The following is a 26,801-nucleotide window of genomic DNA, read 5'->3' on the forward strand; positions in this document are numbered from 1 at the left end:
GGCTAGTTGGAAGGTTGTGATCATCATCTGGTTTTATGATATATTTTAAGCAATCAGTCATTCTACTCTGGTGTTATTCACCTTCATGGTCGTTATTGGACATTGCTTAAAGAATATTTATTTAATTTTATTGTTTAACTATCATAATTTCTTCTGCTTCTTCTCCCATTAGATTTTCCCAATTTGATTACATGTATTTTATCAGTGACAAGCCTAACCTATGTCTTGATAACAATAACGAAGAACAGTGGATTTACCAACTTGCCTAGAACAGTGAAAGATATTATATGTACTGCAGATTATGATGCAGATGAATATGCAGGTAGATATGTTCCCCATCGTTGGCATGCCTAAGCTTTATGTTATTTTGTATCAGTAAGGAAAACACTCTCCGAGTCCTCTTCTAATTTTCATGGTGGCTACAATCATTTTTTTGTTCCTTCAAACCAGGTTGTGTCTATTCCTTTCCCCTGAATCAGGCATTAAAGATATTACTCTGTTTTCCACCTTTCTAATAAAAGGTTGGGGTAGGTGTTTGAATTGTTTGAGATCTTGCACTTTGAGGGTGGTTTTGTCAAGTTGATCATTACTGTGAGTTGATCGGACTCCACTGCAAGTTGTGCCGAGCCATCGGATTTGTAGCGACTGCCATAGTGCAATTAAGTTAACAGGCATGGTTACTGGACCTGAAGAAATTGTTTAGGGATGCCATTTCAGAAATGGGAATTGTTCTTGTTGGGATGCGATGATGTAACCGTACACTGTAATCGTTGTAATCTTTAGAGGCGCGAAGAGAGTTTGTTGTTTGAGCTTAGCTCAACCTTCCTCCTACTGAGTCCTTATTATGAAGGAACTGCTATATCTGGGATGGCAAAATGTCCCATTTTTAGTTCTTTACGGCTGGTTGGGACGTTGAAATGAGTTAACTTGAATTGTGAATAGTAATATTTTATAAATTCTATTAAAATGAATTTAACTTTTTAAAATTGAGATGAGTTTAACATTTTAAAATGAGTTGAAATGAATTAAGTTTAGTTTAACGACCAAACATAGTTATATAAAGGTTGATTTACTGGGAAACTTGCTACCAAAGTGAGCACCTAGGCAGCAGCCATTGAAGGGCCAGGAAAAACTCGAATGGCCGACTTGATGCTCTCACCTTATGCTTCCTCTGTAAAGAAACTTGTTCTTCATTCACCTAAACGCTTCGGTAGCTCCGTGGCAGAGCTTCGGAAATTGGGTTTTGAAATTTAAACCATGTGGGTGCAGTGGCCCAAGGTTGCGTGTGAGGATAAAAGGCTACATATTTATCTGGTTTTAAAAATTTTTTTACGTAAAAAAGACGAAAACAAAAACAAAAACAAAAACAAAAATTAGCACGTAATTTTGTCCGGTTTTAAAAAGTTTGCGTAAAACATATGAATTCTATAATATCTATGATATTGAGTTAATTCAGGTTTGAATTTCTTTGTTTTATTAAGATAGATAATTGGCAAGGATTACCGTTTGAGAAAACTAAAAAAGAACTGGCTCCTTGAAAATGCAACTACATATAAGTTTAGAGTTTATAACCGAAAATCCCATAGTCTGCGACTCTGCGTATGATTATACTGAGACAGAGAGGGAGAGGGAGATAGAGACTCTAGGTCCAAGCGATTCTTCTCCACTTCCCTCTAAGATTTCGATTTACCGATCCCACCGACAACCCTTGCTCGCAGGAATTTCCAACCACTTGGCCCATCCCATGGATTCCTCCGGGTCGAATCACTTCGACATCATCGAGATTTACCGACGGTACTGCGGTAATTCCTCGCCTTCTTGAATTCTCTTTATTTCCAGTTTCAATTTCTGATGATAATCTGATTGCTTTCAACATTAAAGTTTCCAACTTTCCTATACACGTATTCAAAAATATTCCATTTCCCTCTTCACTTCTTTTTAGCTCGGTTAAAAAATGATGATGCTCTGTGTGGGAATTGATTTCTGGGTTTCTATAATTTTTAATGGGCATTGTTAAAAGCTGCTTCTGGCCGCTGAGAAATGTGGAAAACGGAAATATATTCTTGTATTTCAAAATTTTAGATATATAACTTTGGGACGATCCAGAAATTTATCTTTCTCGGGTGAGAGAATTAAATAATGTATATTATGCTATATAAAAAATATAAAATATCGTCTACAAATTATATTATCAATATTTTTATCAACTTGTGGAAAATCACAAACTATAGATAGCCGAAAAATCAATATAGTCATAAACTATAGATAACTTTCTAAGTTGTGGATGTGAAGAAGAGAGATAATAAGCAAAATTAAAGAAAATATTAGAGGGAACTCAAGGGAAAATGGAGAAATGCCAGGCAGAGAAAAGTTCTTATCATTTATATGATTTGTTATATAATAATTGTTAGTCTAAAATAAGAGTTCATATTGTTTATTCGTTTTGTGGACTTTTATTGCAGATATTAGATCACGGTGTATATATGTTAGTGGGAGAGAGGGCTACAAAGAAGATGATGAATCGCTGATGTCTAACATTTCAAGGGATGCAATGACACAGCTCTTAAAATTAGTGGAGTCAAGGGTTGATACGGGGTATAAATGTCTATTGCATTTGCAGCTTTTTAAAACATGGAGGTTCCTTATAAAGTTGGATTAGAGGCTATTTCAGATTAATTTAAGACTTGAACAGCATGCATTTGCCGTAGGCATGCATGTTGTGGATGAACTGTTCTGTCAGTTTTGATAGATAGAATGCATGCTTGAGAAATTTGTATATGAACGTAGTTGTATGCCATTGAGCCTTTTTACAGCTATTGTGTTTACTTCGACAGGATTTCAATTTTTGATGAACTTGTCATACTCATTTCACGGCTAGTCTTGATGGTGAGTTTTCATTTCTTTGAAGTTCTTTATGATATATATTTTTTTTGATAAGTTCTTTAATGATATTTTAAAATAAGCAATCGTTTTCTTGTAAAATAAAATATGCATTGGCATCTCATATGAAGTGCTTTTAGATTTTTTTACTATCGGTATGTCGGATGTGTATTGTAGTTTTGTGATTTGCATGTTGTGATTCTACCTCGCCCCTTTTTTCTTGTTTTATATAGGTAGATTTTTCTGAGTTCTCCCGCTTCTATGATTTTGTTTTCTTCATGTGCCGTGAAAATGGTCAAAAGAGCATCAGTAAGTTTTTGACACTTTTCCCCATGATTTCCTATAATATTCTTACTGGATATCTATTGAAATAAGTTCAATAACATACAGGAGATATGCATCACAGATTTTTGTTATGAGGTTTCTCATCTTTTTAACCTATTTTTGGGGGGTGAATGGTTTACAGCTGTAAGCAAGGCAGTTACTGCATGGAGGTTAGTCTTGGCTGGGAGATTTCGACTGCTCAATCAATGGTGTGACTTTGTTGAGGTAATCAAAGTCTAATGTTGGAAGTTTGCCATGCTTTTCTATTTATACAGATTTGATGCACAAGAAATTCTAGCATTATAAAATCAGATGTAATGCTAACGTATGGTAATTTCTTATTACATGGCTAGTTTATGGTAATTTGAAATGGTTGAGATTAATCAAGTAGTAATTTGAAACAGTTATTGTATCATATGATACACCTTATTGAGCTCACATAAATGCTTTTACTGTGTGCATGCCAATTGCTATGATTGGGAACAGTAGTAGTCCCTCATGTAGGGCATACCGGCATAGGTTATGTTATGAACACAATAACTTTAAAGTTGGGAATACTCTACATATTAATGGATTTGATTTAACTTCCATTATTGCTATTATTATCATGTTTGTTGTGCATTTTTTCTAAAAAATAATCTATTGAATTTCATCTAGAAAAATCAACGACATAACATCTCTGAGGATACTTGGCAGCAAGTTTTAGCTTTCAGCCGGTGTGTACACGAAAATCTGGAAGGTTATGATCCTGAAGGTAATAATATTCACCAGATTTTTTGTTGTCTCCAAAGACAGTCGTGGCAAAATGCATAGCGAACATTTGATCTCTTCTTTGTGACAGATGTTGTATGATAGTTGTGATTGTGTTAGTAGATGACTTTTGTGTGTTAAGTAGTGGTAGTGGCCTTTTAAAGTGAGAAGTTACACTCAAATGCCCACCTTTTGAAACTAGGGTCTTAAAACCCAAAAGTATCAGGCCACAAGGGTATATGACATATTTCACCTTAAAATTAACAGTTGTCATAACAGTTTATGATATGTATGGTGTATACAATAAGAAAACTGCCACAGACAGAGTGATTACACACAATAAACTCACAAATAGATGTGGTTTCATGGAATTTGTTAGATCTACTTTATAATAAAAGTAAACTTTATAATCTGACGTACCACATCAAGCCACATTAGTTTGTTGGTTTACTTTTGTGTAATCTTTTTGTGGCTAAAGTATTTTCCATACAATATTACGAGAGTTATGAATAAACGGTGGCAAACAACACCATCCTATTTTTTTGTCCTTTAACTTCCACTTTATTTTGACTTCTATGTTTTACCATATTGGCTTGGTAGAAGGACTTGGTGCCATCTATATAAAAGGAGAAAAAGGTAATGCCTAATTTTTCTTTTCCTTTCTTTTTCCAGGTGCTTGGCCTGTTCTAATAGATGACTTTGTTGAGCATATGTACAGGTTTGCCAAATAATGAATTCTCTCTCTCAGTCTGAATGCCAAGCGATACATGATTTCCAAACTTTATTTGTAGCTTACTCATAAAAAACATAAATTGTTTGTCGTTCATCTTTGAAATGTTGCTTCATCAACTTTCCAAATACTTACTCCTTTTAGACCATGGATGTGTCTCAATTCTTAAACTGAACCCCATAAAAGCCTTTGTCCAACTATTGGGGTCAGCCTTCCTGACACATTGCTCAGTGTCTTTGGGTTTGAGACAAGTGTTTGTATGCATCTGACTAAGCCTATATATTGTTTGCCTGAAAACTTAACACTCTCTTTTCTCCTTTTGTGGGAGTAGCTTTGTAAAGTGATATTGCGCAAAGGATGATACAGGGTGCACTTTTTAATATCTGTACCTGGTATTTTCAATTTTCATATACATCGAGATCAAGATGGAAAAGGAAAGGAGTTCAAGGAGGCCATTTTCAATGGGATAATTTTGAGTTCCTCAGATATATTAAAATTGAACTTGGAGCCATACATAAAATTGAGAAAGCGGTTGATGCGAGTGTGCTGCTTCAGGCTATGTATTTGGTAGAATTGTTAATTTTTGAATTCTGTTCAAATGAGCTCTAGCTGAGGCACCTCATTCTCCTACAAGAATGGGATGAAGGTGAGGTTATAGGTTCAAAAACCATGAAGAGGCATGTGTAACCTAAAGGCAACAAAGGGGAAACAAAAGCATTTTTAAGCCTCTAGTTATATATGTGTGTGTGTGTGTGTGTGTGTGTGTGTGTGTGTGTGTGTGTTATGAAAAGGGACGTTACCCCCATTTTAGGTCTCTAGTTATATTTTGGGAGCTCACAGACACGGATGGAAAATAAAGCTTCCACTGGAGTTCATTCTAAGGTTTTAAGGTCCGGTGATGGACCATTGTATCATATGGGTCTCTTCTATGACAGTTGTACTTTTGTTTTAGATGAAAACTGTGCAAGGACATCATAATGCACAGGGGAAGGGGGAGAAACTTTTTTATACTCGATTTTTTTTTATTGACTAGTTCTTTCTGTTTTTGTTAATTTGGGATATCAGATAATTAATAACCTTGTCTTTTTTGCCTTGCAGGGTTTCGGGAACTAATGATAACGCTAACTTCTTCTGTAACTGTGGTGATTTAGAATTCCAGTCTTCCGAACTCGATGACCCTCTTCCTGGTATGTTTGCAAAGTAGTAGTTGACCGCAATTGTCCTCTGAAGGAGAGTTTCAGGATTGTATTGGGATAAAATATATTTGTGGTTCCATAACTCAGTGATTTTGTCACAGGATTGAAAGATTTTCCTGGTTTGAAGAGGAAATTACCTGAGGACCTTCAACAAGATGAAATGGAGCCCTCAACTACCCGCCACCCTCATTCAATAGACCTGGATCCTATTTTGAGTTTCAAGAGAATCAGGCTGACTTGTCACCAACCAGCAAACTGGGTGGATAATCCACCTGGGAATAATACCACAGATGATTGCATGGAAATTGTTAGACATAACAGTCCATTGTGTTGTTCCAAGTCTCCGTGTGCAGTTGAAGGTTGTTTGTCAAAAGGCTTTGCAGGGCTTTTCTCAACACGTGGCTATTTGCGGTTGAATCGAGAAAGGAGAGTTTCCTGAACATAGAGCTCCTTGCCACCTGAGTTGCAATGGAGAAATATTTCATTGCGGGTTGATATATTTGGATCCACGTATCTGTTTGGCTTTGGGATATAATCATATATATATATTTATATATATGTATGTATTTATGTATATATCATCTTAAATCTTTGACGGTTCTTATTGTTTGTTTGTGAGTATTTAAATGCCCTTTTAGGGATGTGGAAATCAATACAGGGTTGTGTTTGTCCTTCAATAATCAATTACTATACACAAAATATTTCGAATATCTAAGCACAAATGATATTCATTGCTTGTCTCACACTATGTTGCAATTTTTGAAATTTGTTAATTGCCTATGCTATCATGTATATAAAATTTTCTAAGTTTTAGAAGGGTTTCCTAAAAATTAGCCACCTACTGTTTGGATAGTGAATTGAGATGAGATAAATTAAAATAAAATTTAAAAATTATAAAATATTATTAGAATATTATTTTTTAATATTATTATCGTTTTGAGATTTGAAAATGTTGAATTATTTATTATATTTTATATGAAAATTTAAAAAAATTATAATAATAAGATGAGATGAAATACTTTTTGTATTCAAATGGACCCACTAAGAATTGTTTAACATCTTTTACTAGATCACTTTTTGCCTTTTCTTTGGAATGAGATTAAAAAAATAAAAAACAAAGGAAAAGATGAAAGTTATAAATACAATTTGTTGTTTACAAATTGTGTATAAATACATAACTTGTTAAGGTACACATTGTAATTATATATTAAAAAAAAAGCTAGAACACAATATTTTTAGAATGGCTGACGTGGCAGGTTTATACATTGATAATGTATTTATTGTCAACAAATAAATAGATTTTTTTTTTTTTCAACATTTAAATCAAGCGCGAGTCTTCTAGTTCACCTTGATATGACCTCGTGGAAATGATCATGTACCATGAACAATAGGAGTTTTGCAGTGGTTCTTCTATAAATTAAAGCAGTAGAGTTTAAGCTTTTGCAATATCAAGGTCAATGCGATGCCCACTACAAGACCGCCAACGAACCCTCGCGCGCTTCTCAGTTACGTTCCATTTCTATTCAAACCCAATCGTGGATCCTCCTCTCCTTTTGCTAATCCTATTAAGCTCTTGAAAAAACTAGCCGACACTAAAAACTTAAGACTAGGAAAATTAGTCCATGCCCACTTGATCACAAGCACTCAGGCCTCCAAAACCCAAGACGTATTTCACGTCAACTCACTCGTTAATTTCTACGGAAAATGTGGTGATATATCTGTTGCCCGACAACTGTTTGATCAAATGAGTGGACGAAACATAGTTTCATGGAGTGCACTGATGGCGGGGTACTTACACAATGGCTTGGCTTTGGAAGTTCTTGTGCTGTTTAAGAAGATGTTTTCTGTGGACAATTTGCGTCCCAATGAATACATATTTGCTATTGCTCTAGCCTCTTGTTCTGTTAGTGGGAGGATTGAAGAGGGCAAGCAATGTCATGGCTACGTGCTGAAGTCTGGATTGGAATTTCACCAGCATGTGAAGAATGCACTCATTCACATGTATTCGAGGTGCTCAGATGTGGAAGGTGCAATGTGGGTTTTGAATACATTGCCTGGGTATGATGTCGTTTCTTACAATTCAGTCATTAATGGACTTGTAGAACTTGGGTATCTGAAGGAAGCTTTAGAAGTTACGGCTAGGATGGCAAGTGAATGTAAGGCCTGGGACAATGTTACTTATATTTCACTTTTTGGCCTTAGTGCTCGTCTCAAAGATTTGAATTTAGGTAAGCAAGTTCATGTTCAGATGTTGAAGAGTGATCTTGATTGTGATGTCTTTGTTAGCAGCGCAATTGTTGATATGTATGGGAAGTGTGGTAACATTCTGAATGCAAGGAAAGTTTTTGACTGTTTGCAAGATCGGAATGTGGTCTCTTGGACAGCACTCATGGCTGCTTATTTCCAAAATGGCTGCTTTGAGGAAGCACTCAATCTATTTTCAGTAATGGAAGTTGAAGATTTTATGCCAAATGAATATACTTTTGCTGTTTTGCTGAACTCCAGTGCTGGTTTATCTGCACTTAGACTTGGAGATCTGTTGCATGCACGTATCAAGAAATCAGGTTTCAAGGGCCATACTATTGTCGAGAATGCTTTGATTATTATGTATTCAAAGAGTGGCAACATCAAAGGAGCAAATAAAGTGTTCTCAGATATGATTTTTCGGGACTCTGTTACCTGGAATGCAATGATATCTGGTTATTCCCACCATGGGCTTGGTAAAGAAGCTCTAGATTTGTTTCAAGACATGTTGACTTCAGAAGTGAGTCCTAACTATGTAACTTTTATTGGGGTTCTATCTGCCTGTGCTCATTTGGGTCTGGTGCAAGAAGGATTATACTATTTGAATCACCTAATGAGAAAAATGGGCATCAAACCTGGACTGGAGCACTATACCTGTATTGTCGGTCTTCTGAGCAGAGCTGGACTACTTGATCAAGCCGAGAATTTTATGAGATCCACACCAGTAAAATGGGATGTCATTGCATGGCGCACTTTAGTTAATGCTTGTCATGTCCATAGAAATTATGGTTTAGGGAAGCGAATTGCAGAATATGTCATGCTGTTGGACCCTCATGATGTGGGAACATATATATTGCTATCAAATATGTATGCCAAGGAAAGGAGATGGGATGGGGTTGTGAAGATTCGGAAATTGATGAGAGAAAGAAACATCAAGAAAGAACCAGGAGTGAGCTGGTTAGAGATAAGGAACATTACCCATGTCTTTGTTTCAGAAGACAACGAACACCCAGAGTCTAGTCAGATATATGAAAAGGTGGGGGAATTGCTGGCCAAGATTAAACCATTAGGGTATGTGCCAAATATTGCTGTGGTACTGCATGATGTGGAGGATGAACAGAAAGAAAATTATCTCAGTTATCACAGTGAGAAGCTGGCCATAGCATATGGCCTCATGAAAACACCTTCAGAAGCATCGATACGTGTAATTAAGAACCTTAGAATGTGTGATGATTGCCATAGTGCTGCCAAACTAATTTCAAAGGTCACAAACAGGGTGATAATAGTTAGAGATGCCAACCGCTTTCATCATTTTCAAGATGGTTGCTGTTCTTGTGCAGATTACTGGTGACATTTTTTATGAATAGCAATTACCGGGGTGACATTTTGATTACTTTTCAGTCATATGGATGATCGGGGGGAGATAATTGCAAGTGATGGAGCCCATAGGTCTTTCTATGTCAGCTGCCTTTTCTAAGGAATATCGAGCATGCCCTTTGGAGGCCGTTGCTATTGAGACCTCATGTAAGTCATTAATTACTACTTCTGAGTGAGAGTGTGTGGGTGTGTGCATTTTTCTCTTTTAGTTTTTGCTCCTATTACCATTATGGTGATGTTTAGAAAGTTATTTCGAACTTGTTTCTACCTTCCAGACCGCAGAAATACAGCATTGGCCTCTGACTCACTAGGCTGCCCCGAGGCAAGTTCAAGTGGGAACATCAACAGTGATAATAGGATACTCATCAGAAAAAACAAAGAAAAAAAGGGAGAGGGCACTGAAGTTCTCAGCATTTTATGATGCAATGAATGAGAATCTGTGCCCGGCTACTCTGGCTTCTGTAAGTGGATGGAGGAGTTTGGCTAATGCCTGCAGCTTGGATACGTAGCATCTCTGGAGACGTTTAATCTTTATCAAAGCACTACCAACATAGGCTACAATTATTCTTTCCATTAGTTCGCACAACCTGAATTGCCCTATTGATACCTGTGATAAAATGTCTATTGTAAAAGCGTGGGAAATGTATATGCTTCATGGTTTTTTTTCTTTCTTATTGGGCATGGAAGAAATTTTTATCATTTCCTGCCATCACGCCATTTCTGAGAAAGGATAGTTTATACTCTATAGTCTTATAAAAACTTGTCCATTTTCATCCTATCAACTCAGAAACAACATGGCTTTCGTTTAAGGCATTAGTAGAGATCACAATTGTGGGGGCCTGGGGGATGTGGACATTCCAATCGATACATCCACACCGTTGCCAACTCACGAGATGACGAAGCATATATAATTTGTTTTTCTTGATATCTTTAGAGCTTGCACGTTTTAAATTCACGGAAAAAGACCCTTCGAAAACGTCATTAATAAAGAAAAAAAAAAAAAACAAAAGGAAATCAAAGATAAGTGGCTGTTGCTCCATGTCAAAGGTCACTGACAGGACTGTTCACCACTCATTAGGTCTCCACGTTTTACATTCGGAAAATGATAAATTTATTTTTTATTAACAACTTGCATATAATTATCTAAAAAAATAATATTATTTTAGATTTTATTTTGATTTTATTAATAATTTAATGTGTTTAAATATAATAAAAAGATATTATTATATTTAAAATTATTTATAAATTATAAATGGATTGGTGGTGTATAATTAGTGCATTCACGTTCTGGCAGAGAGGATCTGTGGCCATCTGACAGTCTGAAGACTGTGAACCGAATCCTCTGATAAAACTCTGCCTTTTCTCCGGTACCAAAGGGTGGCTGTACAGCCACGCATCCCAAATTCTCAGCCAATCTGAACCCAGACACCTCCATGATTCCCTCATTCTGCGGGACCCATTTCAGCAACCTTCTATCGTGCTTTCTTGTTCCTCCGTTATCATTTTCTCTAGTTTCCCTCCAAGCTCACTCCCAAAACTCAGTTCTCACCTCACTTCCTCCCTTTCTTTTCCCCATAATTCTAATCATTTCCCACTTGGGTCTCCTCCAATCCCAAAAGCGGTGATTGGTTTTTCTAGTTTCTCAGTTTCCTCAACTGGGCCTCCGTCATTTTCTACTTACATTGCTATTGACTTCTTGTTAAGGACATGAACTACTGCTAGTTCTTAGAGGCGAAGCGTCGAACATAAACAATGGCATCTATTGGGCCTCTTCCTTTCACCTTTGAAGCAAAAGATAGATCTGTGCTTCTTCACAGTGCAAATAATCCTTGGCCCAGGTTCTCGTTCTTTGAGTATTGGCCGAGAAAGCCGCTTGATTCTGTTGGAAATACCGCTATATCATCTGGGTGTTGGAAAGCTGCGGGAGAAGATAATGTTGGTTTATCATTAAGCTGTGATAGACCGGTACGTGGATGCAGCAGAGGACGACAACGGAGACTTTTGCGACCCAAGGCGACGGCTAATGGATTTATGGAAGGTAAGGATAAAGACAATGAAGTAGGGGATACGCTTCAGGATACCATTGAAAAGAGCAAGCAGCTTCTTGCTATGCAAAAGGGCCTACTTCAACAGGTATATACGTGATGGTTCTTTATCTTCGTAAAATTTTAATTCCGGGCGTTTAAAAGAGAAGTTTTTGGTCTAGTACTATGTGTTGCCGTTTAAACACAAATGGAACCAATTAACTATTACTTTTTGGTCTTCTCTTTAGAACCCAAAAAAAAAGTGTTCGTACTTGGAAGACGTAAGCGATATTTTCTTTCAAAAGCTTTTGTCGTTATGGGTCAGTCCCAAAGTAATTAAAACGAATCTCTCATAAGCAAAAGGTGCTCTTTCGTTGTACATTAGTTTTTGAAACTTTAAATTTGTAAATCTATGTGTGGAGTTTTCTTTCTGTCTTGTTTTTTAGATACCAATCTGTATGGGCAAGTAAAATTTGTTTTGGTTTCACTTTTATGGAAATTCGTGTGTTGTCTGGTATGCATCTTTCCATTCATTACTTGAAGTTGACTACATTTGTTTTCTTACAATTGGCGCTTCCTCTACCTCCTCATGTATTTTCCTGCCTCACTTGTCTTGTTAATAATCTTTTGCAAAGCAATTTTTTTTTTTTTTAAAGAACTATAATTATTTTCAATATCTCAAGAATTGAATGCTTGTATCCAACTACCATTTTTCTTTGATTTACCGCAGATTGCTGATAGAAGGAAACTGGTTTCTTCCATAAAAAGTAGTGTTATAAATCAAGAGGATGACGAGGTTTCTTATGAAGGGAGGGGTAATGCTTCTGTGAATCTGGATCTTGTTTCTGCCAGTAACAGTACTGTTGACGACCATGGTAGCAGTATTCCTTCCGGCAACCATGCCCCTTCGACTGTAGATGAGGTCGCAGAAACTCTACCTTCTTATATTGGTAGTAGTTTTGATGAAGTTAAGAATGAATATGGAAAACTGGCACTTATTGGAAAAGCTTCGTCTGAGGAAGACAATAGTAAACAATCGGAAGACACTAATTCAAAAGCAGTTTGGTCAGAGGGTCTGCCTTCCTTTCTTTCAAGTTCGTCTGAAAGTTCCTCTATACTAGATGAAAACCGTCAAAATAAAACAATTTTAACGGAGGTGGATGGTGAGGCAAATGATCCTGTGATTGAAGATGTCAAACCCCCCCCTTTGGCTGGGGCCAATGTGATGAACGTTGTGTTGGTAGCAGCAGAATGTGCTCCATGGTCTAAAACAGGTATTTTGGTGTAGCCACATCCACATCATTCACCGGGGAGAATTTCCATGAATATTTGAGTTGAATCTTGCAAATAATCTCTTGAAATGGTTATCGAAAAACCAAAGCAAGAAAGAATCCATAAGATGTGTAAATGGGTACTTGTGTCAGAACCCCTTTTGCAGAATTCTAAACTTAAGCATTGTTCATATCTATGTGTTATATTAGTCAGCAACAGACAAAATATCACTTTTGTGTTTGTGAAAGTTTTATTTAATTGAATGTCATAGTATCATTTCTTGTTTTAAGAAACTGAACTAGAAGCGGGTCATGAATTTGAAATATGTGTGCATGGTTGACAAGCCCGGACCAGCATGTTGAAGGAGAAGGTTAACAGCTCGCTTGATTAATCGGCTGTTGAGAGTGTCTTACTGGACAACTAATCGTTTTAACAGGGTCCTAACTTGGTAAAAGCTAGTGAACTTATTTAACTAGTGTAGTTTATTTTTGCATGAGTCAATCCAATATAAGTTGTCCTCACAATTGTCAATTGTGCTTAACTAAAAACCTCACAGGACTCAAAAGTGATATCATGATTTTTTTAATCCAATGCAGTCAGGGGGATGGGAGAAGAATTTTAGTCTCATTGTCATCATCCCTCATGCATTATGTGTGCATATGTAATTTAGTTGTTATTAATATGGTGTGTTAATCATTATCTGGTTTGAGTGGTTAACCTGTCTTTTCTATTTTCCTATTCCCCCAGGCCTTTTAATAGGTTGATCTAGGATCCAGATACCATTAGTTTAATAGGTTCAACTACTGGTAGCTGTCTCACATGCTGGGACTCATCCATTTTATATGTCCAAAGTGACTTGAAGAGAATGTTCCTCACTCATCAAAGTTCAAGTCTTCTTGGCTTATTGCATTATGAACTCAATAATGACTCATTTACCACCTTTTCTGGAAACCCGCCCCAGGGGAGGAGGGAGGGAGCGAAAAGAAAGTTTTGTTTCTGTATCCTTTTCCTTGTGACCCAGAGGCTGATCAATGAGTTCTAACAGGTGGGCTTGGAGATGTTGCTGGGGCTTTACCAAAGGCTTTGGCACGGCGTGGACATCGGGTTATGGTAAATTTGTTTTTCCTTCAATTTTGTTATCTGGAGGGAGTTTTGCATTATGGTTAATTGAATCAGATGTGTTGCGATAGATGTTCCGAACATCCTTGCCACGAAGTTCCTCAACAAACATAACCAACACCAGCAGAAGTAAAACCCATGAGTTTATCAGTTTTTTTTTTTTATTAGTTGAATTTGTCAGATTCACTTGAAACTAATGAATAACATGTATCGCCTATCTTTTATTGTTTGTTTCTCACTTAGGTAGTAGCGCCTCGGTATGGTAATTATGCTGAACCACAAGATACAGGGGTTCGAAAGGTGTATAAGGTAGATGGGCAGGTATGCAACAGATGCATTGTTTACCTGTAATTTGTTTTCCATTAGAGTATGTGACTCAAACAATTTTTTTCATGGTGCAATTTTTAATGCTTTTGTGCATTCAGGATGTGGAAGTAAGTTACTTCCAAGCCTATATTGACGGTGTGGACTTTGTTTTCATTGAGAGTCATATGTTTCAGCATATGGAGCACAATATATATGGAGGAACTCGAGTGGTATGATATCATCTCCTATAATTTTAGCTTCAGTTTTACTTATCAAAAAAAAGAAAATTTTAGCTTCAGTTTCTCAGAAGAGATGGTGATCATTGTTTCATTGATGGGCTTTTTGTACTTAATATCTTCTATATCAGATTATCTTTAGTATCATACCATTTCAGATTGATCATCTAGCCAACCTACTAAGAATTCTTGCTTTTATGATATCATCCAAAACAATTTTTTGTTTTTCTTTCTTTTGTTGACATGATAAAGAGTGTGCCAGGCAACTAGTTACCATTTTGAAATTTTAGTTATATAAAATTAACGCTCTGTTTTTTTCCTTCTTGTGCGAATATAACTTTTTTTCAGGCATGTGAATAAAGTCTGATTCATAAAAACGTTACATTCTCCATGTTTGTTGAGTGAAATACAATCCTTCTATTATCGTTTATAAGCATTCTAAGTCTTATGTATCTTTGGTTCTATTATTGCAGGATATTTTGAAACGCATGGTATTATTTTGTAAGGCAGCTATTGAGGTATCGTTTAAACGACCCTTACATATGATTTGTTAAATTGCTTAATTGCCAATTTAAATTGCATGAATTCTAGCACATCCTCTTTTCAGAATTTATAGCAAGGAATCCCTCATGCCATGCATATTATGCACTTATTAGAGATTCATACAATACAAGATATTAGATCATATAACTAAATTGCTCTGCATTCAAACCAGTATCAAGCAAAAAGAACTAGGTATTCAGTTTATCATGGTTATAGTATTTAATTTTTGCGATGGGTCTATCATTTTCTTGGTTTTGCTATTGCAAATCTCATGTAATTTGATGTGGTGGTAATCCTGAATTACTGCACGTGTTGGCAACAACTCCTAGAAACAGCTAGGGCTAACCTGTGGGAGTCATTTACACTGGCTACTAATTTAAGCCATATATAGTCTGCACGACAAGTTCCTCCCAATGCACTTGAAAATTATATAAAATGTTGACTTGCCCAAAAGGAAAAAGGATGTAAAAGAAAAATATGAAGAAGTGGTTTGTACCACAAAAACTGAATGGCAACACATTGCTCTCGCAAACAAGAATGGCTTTGTTTCTTTGTCCTAACAGCAGCCTTTTAGAACTGCATAGCTGGTAAAAAAAAATTAATATTTGTATAAAGTAGAACTCGTGATGATCATCAGGTTCCTTGGTATGTTCCATGCGGTGGTGTCTGCTATGGAGATGGAAATTTGGTTTTCATCGCAAATGATTGGCATACAGCATTATTGCCTGTGTATCTGAAGGCATACTATCGCGACAATGGTCTAATGAAATATACAAGGTCCATCCTTGTAATTCATAACATAGCTCACCAGGTTTGTTTTCTGTTCAATGTAATTTGTTTGATATAATGTAATATACGAGCTCCATACCCTGAAGAAAGCTGGAAACTTGTTGATTATTTAGATTGAACTATTTAATATATTGTATGTGTCTTACTTTCGTGTTATAGTAAGATTTGAACATATTTTCTTGTTTCCCTATTACTCCCTATTACTTTATATAGATGCTTAATTGGAACTTTCACCAATTTTGTTGACTCATATAATTCACCCAGGGTCGGGGCCCTGCTGATGACTTTGCCCATGTCGATCTGCCAGAACACTACCTTGAACATTTTAAACTGTATGATCCTGTAGGAGGTGAGCACTTCAATATCTTTGCAGCTGGTTTAAAGGCAGCGGATCGTGTGGTTACAGTTAGCCACGGATATGCTTGGGAGCTCAAAACTTCTGAAGGCGGTTGGGGTTTGCATGGGATCATAAATGAGAGTGACTGGAAATTGAGGGGTATTGTGAATGGGATCGATATGAAAGACTGGAGCCCTCAATTTGATGTTTACCTGACATCGGATGGTTACACCAACTACTCCCTTGAAACGCTTAAAACCGGCAAACCTCAGTGCAAGGCAGCCTTACAGAAGGAGCTTGGTCTTCCAATCCGGGAGGATGTCCCAGTGATTGGTTTCATTGGGAGACTGGATCACCAGAAAGGAGTTGATCTAATAGCCGAGGCAATCCCCTGGATGATGGGTCAGGACGTGCAATTAATCATGTTGGGCACTGGCAGACCTGACCTGGAGCAGATGCTCAGGCAGTTTGAGAGCCAACACCATGACAAAATCAGAGGCTGGGTTGGTTTTTCTGTCAAGACAGCTCATCGTATAACTGCTGGTTCGGACATTTTGCTTATGCCATCAAGATTTGAGCCGTGCGGACTGAACCAACTGTATGCTATGAGCTATGGGACAGTTCCAGTTGTGCATGCTGTAGGTGGACTGAGAGATACTGTGCATCCATTCGATCCATTCAACGAGTCAGGGCTTGGGTGGACATTCGATAGTGCTGACGCACATAAGTTAATACATGCCTTGGGGAACTGCTTAGTGACGTACCGAGAGTATAAGCAGAGTTGGGAAGGACTCCAGAGACGAGGGATGATGCAAGACCTGAGTTGGGACAATGCTGCTCAGAACTACGAGGAGGTCCTCGTTGCTGCCAAATACCAATGGTAAGACAATTTTATTTTCGAACTTCTTTCAAGGTCTATGGAACTGGGCTCATACATTTGGAGCTTGGGAATACTGGAGTTATTTCAATGCCAGAGTCAAATGTTGGGGGAAAGAAACTACGTGAAACTGGATTGGAAGTAACTATTTTAGGAAGATTTTCTTTGTTTACCAGTTTTTAGACTAGTCCAGGAGGTCAAAGCATTTGATTGTTTGGTTTATGTGGGCCACTTTGATCACCCATCTAAGGGTACAGTTAATGTGTAACTAGAGAAAGTGAGATTCAGTGGTTGGCAACGCTCACCGCAACAGAAATGATGATTGATGGCTAAATGCAAAGGCTGACATTCTGGCCCCTGTTTTCTTTTACTTCAACTCGACTCGTAAACTACTTATATTACTTTAACTCGTAAATTTATAGTTATATAAATAAAATTTAGACTTTAACGTAATATACATTAATAAATTTAAGACATTCTTTTTTCAATTCCCTTTATTAAAAGAATTACGACCACCCTGCCGTAAAAAGAGAATCAAATTAAAATATAAAAACTAAAAAAAAAAAAAAAAAGGAATCCTTGACGGGTCTGGGTGGGATCCTTCTTGACTCGGACGTACAAGTGTCCGATCCGTTTGACGGATCATCCAACGACTGGTAGCCGACCTCATCTGTCTCGCCCCGATTCATAACCTCCATCATAGGCACCACCTCTTGCATGGATGGTCTCTGGTCCGGCACCATCCAAAGGTACAAGCCAATGCTACGTTGCAACAACTCCATCGCTGGCCTTTCTAATCTTTGCTATATATTTTTCGTCTTTTACTGGGTTTCCAAGATTGTTTCGTCTTGTATTATATATTCTACAGAAACATTTGTTCGGTGCATTAGCGCATGATATGGTCTTCGATGTGAGTCATCACGTAGAGTTAGGTACCTTAGCATTTCTGTTTACTTTGTCTTGTCCTTTACGCGTTTTGGTCTCTTTTACATGCAGAGCAGCAGAACCCCTTGAGAGCGTCCTTAATTGGGTCTTTGGCTGCAATTCTATAACCCGTTACAGATATATAAACCTATTCGGGACCTTTTGCTTTCTTACATCTGAACTTGTTGCTTTGTGTCAGGCGATTGTGAGCGCCGAGGAAGATAAAAGCCAGTGCCTAATTTGGTTATTGAGCAAAAGGCTCTCCTGTACGTGAAGCATGTTTTGCAAACTCCTGAAAACGATATATTTTTGGTAGGAGAAATAAAGAAGCTCCATTAATTCGAAATATTACAATAATCTAATTTCTGCTTTGCATAAGTTGTACAGATCAAATCCTTTCTAAAAGGCAAATACATGAAACACAGCTGCAGCTTCTAATAAGGCAATCATGCCCTGCTTCCCATCAACAAAGAGGAATCATCTGCTTGCAGATGCCCTATTATTTGTAGGAGAGATGTATAAGTACCAACTATTGCAACTGCACCACCCATTAATATTATTCCCCATGAAACTACCGTTCCACATCCTAATCTCCAACAAGTTCCTGAGATCCTCATATGACATAAGCATGGTAGTATAATCGAACCTGTGACACTTAAAAATGCTCCAACCAGAGACATGAGATTCGCAAAAAAGGGCACAACCAGGGCTACAATGAGAGTGCTGATTACAAGGGAGGTACTGACTAAGAGGGTAAGGTTTCTCTTCTTGTTTTGACATGGAAACCAACTTTTGGTAACATTCACAATTGGTGTGACCATCAATGCATATTTGGATACGGGATTGACCAATGTCGTGTATATTGCCACTCTTGAGCTAAGTTTGTCAGTTGGGAGGTTTAAAGTTATCTGTGATTCCACTTTTGACCCAAACATTGAGTAACCGAATACGGCCATTGATGCATAACTGACAGTGCATAAGGTGAAGCACAGGAGCAGGACCTGCACAACAAACAAACAAATTAAAAAACAGGCAAAGCTGAAGTGAGTAATCTAAACAGTTAATAGCCTAACACACATTGCCGGCAATTTGGCTATTTCTAAATGGAAGCTACTAAAACTTGATCTTGTCTAAACAACATGGTATGGTTCACATTAAAGTGCTTTTATAACTCACCGATACATCAATTTATAATGGACAAGAGTTGATAAAACAGAAACCCTTTGTTTCTACTCACATTGGTAAATTGACGTTTGTTTCTCATAGAAGTATAGAGTGTAGGGAAGACCGGATGCGCACAATAACAGAAGGCATATAAGCTAACAGATGTTGGCATCCCATTCCAATTTAGAGGTGTCCCCATTTCATGAAACCCAATCCCATCAAATACACCAGTCCACAAGACTGAGCAGAGGATGATAACAGAAGCCAAAACCCCACTGGCAGAGATATACGAAAGAAGGCTCAGGTTATCCAACCAAACCGAAGGCAATATTATTAGGGCGACAATGATTACAAACATTTGTTTTCCTCCAATTCCTATCCCTGCCATTTCAAATCCCGTGTTGGGGAACAAATTATGTAAGTTATCCCCTTCTAGAATCAGGAATCCTGTCGCAACCAGATACAGTTCTATGTAGATGACAACTGATACCAGTATTCTTCCCTTGTTTCCAAATGCGCGGTTACCTATATCAGGATAAGTTCTGATATCAGGATCCATTTCCATACATTTTTGCATCAACAAGCCCGAATAAAAAGCAGCAGCCGCGAGAATAAAGAGAAGTACCAAGCTTAACCATCCCCCTGATGATAGTGCATATGGGACTGACAGTATTCCAACTCCTGAAAAATCATATTTAAAGAGAGGTTTAAGCATAAAACTCCTCTTTATTTGAGATAATTATAGAAATGATATCTTATTGGTTGCTTGAACTAGCACTGAAGAACTACATAAAACAAAATCTGCAGAGTAACAAAAAGAAAAAGAAAAAAAGAAAAAGAGGAGAACCTGACAACGCATTGAGTCCATTGAAACATGTCATGGAAAAGGACGCGGTGCTGATGGTGTTTTGGCCACCACTATCATGTAGTAACTCTTCATCCTTTGTCTCAGGGTGCTCCACATCATGCATGAGAGGTACGGTGAGGGAAAGTCCATGATGGTGTTCAGCCTCCATTTCAGAGACAGCAAGATAGAGATCCAAATTGATAGGGTGGCCGCCACTGAGGCCCTATCACGGATGATACTTAAGATCAGCGAATCCTCCTACCGAAAGGAATTATCTCTTCTTTTTTTTTTTTTTTTCTTTTAAGTAATATTATATACAGTAATAAATTATGTAAATACTTTATATTTTTTTATAAACTAATAAAAGTTATTATTAAAAAACTAATTTTTTCATGTCTGTTTCATATTTATTATTTTTTCAAAAAAAATATACAACACTTTAATATTTGATAACTGTAAATATTATTCCTATTATTTTTATGCAGTATTTTTATCACGTGATTACTAAATTCAAAGGAGGCGTGCGTTTAGTTTAGTAAAGTACATAGAATTTGCAGTCTTGCATGCATGCCCGCAACTTATATAAACATATCTTAGTGTTGTTTTTTCAAAATCTGTAGTAAATATATTATATATCAGAAATGATTTCTACAGTCGGAAAATGCAGTCGGCGTGCAGTCGGCTATAAAAAAAAAATTAATACGGGATCTATATGAAAAAAAAAATTATTTTTATAACTTTTTATAATTCATGTAGGTCCTCCTGAATATAAAATAATTTTTTTATAAATTTTTTTTATTCATTCCGTATAGCCGACTACACGCCGATTGCATTTTCCAACTGTATATAGCAAATTCCTATATATCAACCTGGGAAGAAGGAAAAGGTCACAGGGTGGGCTGCCTCCATTGTACTTTTTGCTTTTTCTTTTTTACTTTTTCTTTTGATGTTTTTGTTTCTTGCCTTTTGATCTACCCCCTCCCCCCAACTTTTTGGTGGGTTCCATAAGTACTTCCATCCGCTACAAATTAATAAAGTCGCTTATCTATCTCCATTCCTTTTATTTAAGTTCCTCGTGTTTGTTAAAAAACAGAAAGAAAAAAAAAAAAAACTAATTTACCATATTGATAACTCATTGATTTTCTACCCAATTATAGTTTATTATTTATTTATTTTTAAAAAAGAGAACAGTATCTTAAATTTATTAATATCCCTCACTTGTAACAGAGAAAAATCATAATTAAATCTTGACATCTCGTAATTAAACATTCAAAGAAAAAAATTCACCCCAGGTATCCTAACTAACTGACATAAACTCTTAACGTTTATTACACTCTAACAGTAACTCCATTTCAGTCAAGAATGTTGGTTTATGTATATTGGCGGTATTATATCTAGTACCTGGTGATTTAAACTTCATTGGGATCTTGTATTAGAATAATTCGAAATAAACTTTAAAAAAATATTATTAAAAAAATACATGTTTTATATTGATTAAAATAAAGATGAAAAAAACTCTAATTGGCATTGCAAAATGTAATTGAAACTTTCGAGTAATGGTAGTACTATTTATTCTAAATTCTGTTATCTCCCATCATTATATGTAGTTACATCAACACATGGAATGGCAAAATTTATTATAATAAAAAAATATCGTGCATTCATCTTTCCTTTATTTTTGGTTCCATGCATATATTACACACACACAAGTATATATATATATAATATTTATAGTGTGCCTCTAGAATTTAGATCATCTCATTTACTTTATAATAAAAATAATTTTATAATCTAATGAATTGTATTAAGTTGTGACGTTAGTTTATAAAATTATTTTTATGTAATTTTTTTATAATTAAAGTATTTCTTTTTCAAAATAAAAACGGTTAGTAGATGAATGATGGGAGCGGGTGGGTGGGGTGTGCGGAGGGAAATTGTTGAAGTATTGTGGATATTCCAAGGAAATGGTGGGCCAAGTATCAGGCTTCTAAATCAATTCAGCTAAGGGCCGATTTGGATGCTGTCTGATAAGCCCAAGCCCACTCATTGTTTAGTAGTTCACCGCATTGCTCCTTTTTTTAACTCTCGGTCGGTTTGTTAGTAATTGAGTCGATTTCGAAATTAGGAAGAGGAACAGAGTGTTATAAGTTATACGTACATTGATTTATTATAGTTTTTAGAAATTTTTAAAAAGGTATTTTGATTTTTAAAAATCTTAAAAAAAGGGACACATGACAATTAATTATGTTAACATTAAGAAAAGTTATATGTACAGAAATTTATATGAATATTAATGAGGAAAACAGGTTAACTGAACTTCCTTATATTTTATATTTTATAATTTTAAAACCCAGGCCCCCCTAAAAACTTCCTTATATTCTATGCAGCATCATGTCCAACTCCAAAAGGAAGTCAGCAGCCGTGAGCAGGCACTTCTTAAATTTTACTTTTTTTTTTTTTTTTTTTAACTTTAATGTTATCTTTTAAATTTTTATTTTTATAAGTTGTTTATGAAACCTTTAATTTTAGCTTTAGTTTTAGTGTTTTAAAATTTTTATCTTTTTTCTTTGTTTTATTTTTTCAATCTTTTCTTTTTTGAATCATTTGGGAATGGATGGGTGGAGGCATTGGATCCGGCTCTGGTTCCAGTTCACTTTCTCTTAGATTATAATTGGATGTTGAGGTGATCTCAGATAATCAAAGTTGACATGTGAATATTATTATTTTAAAATTTTGTATATCCCATTAAGATGTCATGTTTATATGTATGAAATAAGTTAAGATATGTAATTAAATGTATGAAATAGATTAAGATACGTTTAACATTTTATGAAAAGTTAAAATAAATAGTATATCTCATAAATGAATAATTAGAGATAGGTTAAGATGGATCTGTGATATAGTTGCCTCTTTTAACAACCAATTAAGCCAATCTCTTATATATATATATATATATATGATCATTGACCAGGAAGATGAACATGGTGACAGTCCCATATCACGAGCGGCGGCTTCTTAATCTGATGCCATAGCTCCACAGTTTGTGGGTTTAATTAAGTTTTTAAGATTGCTCCTTCGTGTTTAGCCAAAAAAGTAGTGCAAATATATCGATCAACCAGTGAAAGAAAAGAAACAGAAGATTTCACGTTTACTGTATAGATTAGCCTCACTCATTATTCATTTCGGCAAAACTCCTAAGGAGTGACTGTGACTGATTGATACAGCAGTGTCTCTTTGAAGTCTTTCGACCCAACAAAACATTACATTTCCCATCTCAAAAGAACCACAGACATATATAATTAGATAATTAGATAGAGCTAGCAGTAAAGTTGCAGTGAAAAGGGCGGGAGCGAGAGTTGAGAGATTCCTCGAGAGATGGGTTGAATTCTAAGGGCACTTGGGGCCACCTTCCTTGGTCTTCCAGTTGTTGTAGCAAGGGCACACAGCTTTATTGCCATAATAGCCGGGGGGCACGCACAGGCACTTTGCGCAGCACTTCTGACAGAAGAACATGCAGGGCTTGTGGTATTGGGTTCTGCCGCACCTTCTCGTGCATTGCGACGGGCATTCTTCTCATTTTCAATTCGCAAACCAGAAAGAAAAACATAATCATTTTCTCCTCACGCTACTCAAGTCCCTCAAAATTCAAATGCAAAGGCTATGTGTGAAAAAACAAGTTTTGACCGCAGTCAAATTAGTCTGACCCACGACAAATACATGTGGCTCTCCTCTCTAGTCCCTCTCCGTTGTCACTGTTTTCTATAAAATGGAAAGAAAGTGCTTGATGGTAGGATCCGAAGCCAAAAAATGAATCTTCTCCTACCCCAAAATTTCCCTTCTGACCCAGAAATGGATTCCATTCATCCTCTGTTTACTCTCTTTTCTCACTTTTCCCCCCAACCAAATATGGCCTAAATACGTGACAGGATGAGAACTCCCAATCAATGTGATACCACTACGCTACTCCAATCAACCATTCTCAGTCTAGATCTATTCTTATGTGCGAAACTTAAAAATTCTTGGTTTAGAAATAGCATCTCCCACGTTAAAGTTGAGTTTCCGAATTTGGATGGCTAATGTAATTAGGGCAAGTACTGAGTGAGTTTCAAAAAAAGAAACAGCTTTTTTAACTTCGCATTCTTCAGGTGAAAGAAAGGGCTGATTTTCAGGTGAAAAAAAAATTAGAATTGAGAACGAAAGAATTACAACTTACGGTAGCTCTTGAGACTCCCTGGGCCATATTTGTTCTGAAATCACATGCATATATAAGAGTTTAGAACAAAATGCGCGCAATCGCCAATTCTCGCCCATAAACTTAAAAATGAAGAAAACCAAACTGAGCCAATTAATTGAGAGAAAGAAAGAGAGCTCACTCTATTGTTATAGTGCTGACCTCCATGCCCATCAGACGCCATTACCTGTAAACCAAAAACAACAGATCAAAGGCCGTGAAAATGAAAATATCGATAGAATTAGGCATCTTTCTTTCATTTTTTTTCTTTTTGGTTTATTTAAGAAAGTAGAGTGAAAGAACGAAAGACCCACCATGGTTTGTAGAAAGGAGATTGCAATGAGGGCAAAGAGCAACACAGCAACAAACTTAGCCATGGCCATTTGCTACACACAAAACCCTCCCAATAACTTGTCAAAACCTCAAACAACACAGCGAGAACAGTACAAGGAAAGGCAGAAGAGAGAGTTTGAGGTGATGGGCGTCGACTACAACCATAATTATGGTTGGGGTATATAAATAGATAATCAGTGCAACCGAGGTATGCTCATTATTCGTATGGAGTAAATAATTGTAAATGACACCTTTGCGGGCGCAATAATATAAAGGCATGAAGCTGCGCTTTCAAAATTTTATACAGTTTTTTATTGCTCGTTTCTTTCTGATCTGTCGTTGTTTAGTAGCCATGTTTACTTGCAAGCTCACGGTACGGCTGAATCCTGTGCATGAACAATGAACGTGGTTAACCTCTTCATGGTTCTTGTTTTGCTGTGTTGAGGTATGAACTGAAGTAAAGATGCTCTGCCCGGAAAAAACCGAACAAGTACAGTAAAAGGCTGCAATTCACTATCGCTGGAGTAAATTTTAGGTACGTGGTTGTGAAAAAGGGTCCCACAGTGAGAGAAAAGACTAGGTTTGTGAGAGAGAATGAAATGAAAAAAACCATTTATTAGAGTCAGGGCAGTAAATTATAATCCATCAATGTATTTACTCCTTTTTTTTTTTTTTTGAAATGAATGTATTTACTCCTTCAACCATAGGAAAGACCGAAAACTTTTGCATGTGGCATAGTCTGTGCACAATGCTCCCCTCTGACCACAGCACGTTACCCAAAGCCTGAGCCAGTTGACGAATGATCGCACCGTCAGGGATCAAATAAATAAATAAATTTGTACGTTGAGCTAGTATTTATATCACTTGAGTTGAATTTTTTTTAATGGATAATAGTAAGTTAAAATGGTAGAATTAATTTTTATTTAAAATTTATTTAAATATTAAAATAAATTTAAATATATTTATAAAAAATTAAAAAAAAATTGAGAGTTTCCGTATAAAAAATTATTCATTTGAAAAAAATTGAAATTCCATATGTAAAATAGAATCCAACTAAAATAAATTTACCTCATTTAAAGATCTAAACAAAGCCTTAAAAGCAATCATGGGTAAGGTCCTTTCTTTTATACAAATAAGATACGATAAAATAAAACGTAATTAGTTAAATAATTTATAAATAATAATTAGATAATTTATAAATAATTATAAAATAATTTGAGTTAAAATATTTTATAAAAATTTTAAAAAAGAGAGAGAAAGAAATTAGAATAAAAATATTATAAATTTAAAATATCATTATAATATAAATTTATAATATAATTTTTGTTTTAAAATTTAAAAAATTTGATTTATTTTTTATATTTTGTTTAGAAGTTGATGATAGTTGCAATAATTAGGTATTGATTTGATGAAAAATACTGAAAATTTAAATTTTAAAACTATTTGTGTTTGATTGTTGAGATGAGATGGGTTGAGATCATCTATAAAATCAAATTGGGCCTAAATTAAAAGAGAATTGACATGGCTGCTACATCTCCTGTGTTTAAATATATATATTGACATGATTTTATATGATATATTAGATATATTTTACAATAAAAATATATTTATAATTGAATGTAACATATCAAATTATGCTAGTTTGTTGATTTACTTAATTTATAGAATTTATTTATCACTAAAGCATTTCTCAAACTTTTTTTTTATCAAAGGATACACATTCCATTTTTATTTTCTTAAAAGTTAGACAGTGAATGTATATATAAGAACAAGTATACAACTTTGCCACCACGCATAATATAGGAATTCTGATCAATATGAGTTTTGTTATAAATCAAACACTGTTCATCATCCCACACCCCACACTTGATGTGGATTTTGTTTTTTTGTTTTTTTTTTTTGTTCTTTTTTAATCCTTAATGCTCAAACACTCGATTCTCCTTAATTGACTCTTCTCTCTCTCTCCACTCTTCTTTCTTCTCATTCTCTGGCTTTTTCTCCTCCATTTTTTTCTCCTCTTGTTTCTTTTCCTCCTAAACAAACACAACCCGATATCAAAACCGAGAGAAACAAACATAAAAGTAACGAAAAAGAAGCAACTCCAATCCGATACAAAGAAGATGCTCTCCCAAGTCTCAGTTCTAAAGTGTACTTGGGTTGTGATGCATTGGTTGTTTGAGTCTCCAAAGGCGATCGACCCATTGTGGGGAGATAGTAACAAAGCAAGGTGATTGAGATACAATTGGGAGCAAAGAATAGTGCTTAGGTCATGTAATTGATGAGAAACACGAGAGGGGG

General features: G+C 36.0%; 5 protein-coding genes across 6 annotated transcripts; 3 read left to right on the forward strand and 2 right to left on the reverse strand.

The window, feature by feature from the left end:
• The first annotated feature begins 1,467 nt into the window (after positions 1-1,467).
• LOC122307241 (defective in cullin neddylation protein AAR3-like) lies at positions 1,468-6,533 on the forward strand. The gene is made up of 9 exons (XM_043119980.1): positions 1,468-1,802; positions 2,463-2,595; positions 2,835-2,886; positions 3,114-3,189; positions 3,347-3,429; positions 3,862-3,958; positions 4,627-4,672; positions 5,783-5,871; positions 5,982-6,533. Exons 1-9 carry the CDS (start codon positions 1,541-1,543, stop codon positions 6,317-6,319), a joined length of 1,176 nt encoding a protein of 391 aa, XP_042975914.1. The 5' UTR covers positions 1,468-1,540; the 3' UTR covers positions 6,320-6,533.
• Positions 6,534-7,040: 507 nt separating this feature from the next.
• On the forward strand, positions 7,041-10,279 carry LOC122306768 (pentatricopeptide repeat-containing protein At5g39680). The gene is made up of 2 exons (XM_043119281.1): positions 7,041-9,648; positions 9,777-10,279. Exon 1 carries the CDS (start codon positions 7,343-7,345, stop codon positions 9,473-9,475), a length of 2,133 nt encoding a protein of 710 aa, XP_042975215.1. The 5' UTR covers positions 7,041-7,342; the 3' UTR covers positions 9,476-9,648; positions 9,777-10,279.
• Positions 10,280-10,773: 494 nt separating this feature from the next.
• Positions 10,774-17,374, forward strand: LOC122307332 (granule-bound starch synthase 2, chloroplastic/amyloplastic-like). The gene is made up of 8 exons (XM_043120151.1): positions 10,774-11,634; positions 12,256-12,799; positions 13,843-13,907; positions 14,160-14,237; positions 14,342-14,452; positions 14,932-14,976; positions 15,639-15,812; positions 16,055-17,374. Exons 1-8 carry the CDS (start codon positions 11,254-11,256, stop codon positions 17,009-17,011), a joined length of 2,355 nt encoding a protein of 784 aa, XP_042976085.1. The 5' UTR covers positions 10,774-11,253; the 3' UTR covers positions 17,012-17,374.
• Positions 17,375-18,239: 865 nt separating this feature from the next.
• LOC122307333 (amino acid transporter AVT1I-like) lies at positions 18,240-20,206 on the reverse strand. 2 transcript variants are annotated; one of them, XM_043120153.1, is made up of 4 exons: positions 19,940-20,022; positions 19,718-19,773; positions 19,166-19,617; positions 18,240-18,929 (listed from the first exon to the last, which is right to left on the reverse strand). In XM_043120153.1, exons 1-4 carry the CDS (start codon positions 19,966-19,968, stop codon positions 18,375-18,377), a joined length of 1,092 nt encoding a protein of 363 aa, XP_042976087.1. In that variant the 5' UTR covers positions 19,969-20,022; the 3' UTR covers positions 18,240-18,374. The 2 variants fall into 2 exon arrangements, with proteins under 2 accessions (XP_042976087.1, XP_042976086.1); XM_043120152.1 differs by having other exon boundaries at positions 19,166-19,773; positions 19,940-20,206.
• A 2,873-nt stretch (positions 20,207-23,079) lies between these two features.
• Positions 23,080-24,929, reverse strand: LOC122306919 (gibberellin-regulated protein 6-like). Its single transcript, XM_043119487.1, has 4 exons — positions 24,485-24,929; positions 24,313-24,357; positions 24,153-24,186; positions 23,080-23,508 (listed from the first exon to the last, which is right to left on the reverse strand). Exons 1-4 carry the CDS (start codon positions 24,551-24,553, stop codon positions 23,327-23,329), a joined length of 330 nt encoding a protein of 109 aa, XP_042975421.1. The 5' UTR covers positions 24,554-24,929; the 3' UTR covers positions 23,080-23,326.
• Between the last annotated feature and the right edge of the window lie 1,872 nt (positions 24,930-26,801).

Source organism: Carya illinoinensis, chromosome 4 (assembly GCF_018687715.1).
Source record: "Carya illinoinensis cultivar Pawnee chromosome 4, C.illinoinensisPawnee_v1, whole genome shotgun sequence".
NCBI lineage: Eukaryota > Viridiplantae > Streptophyta > Magnoliopsida > Fagales > Juglandaceae > Carya > Carya illinoinensis.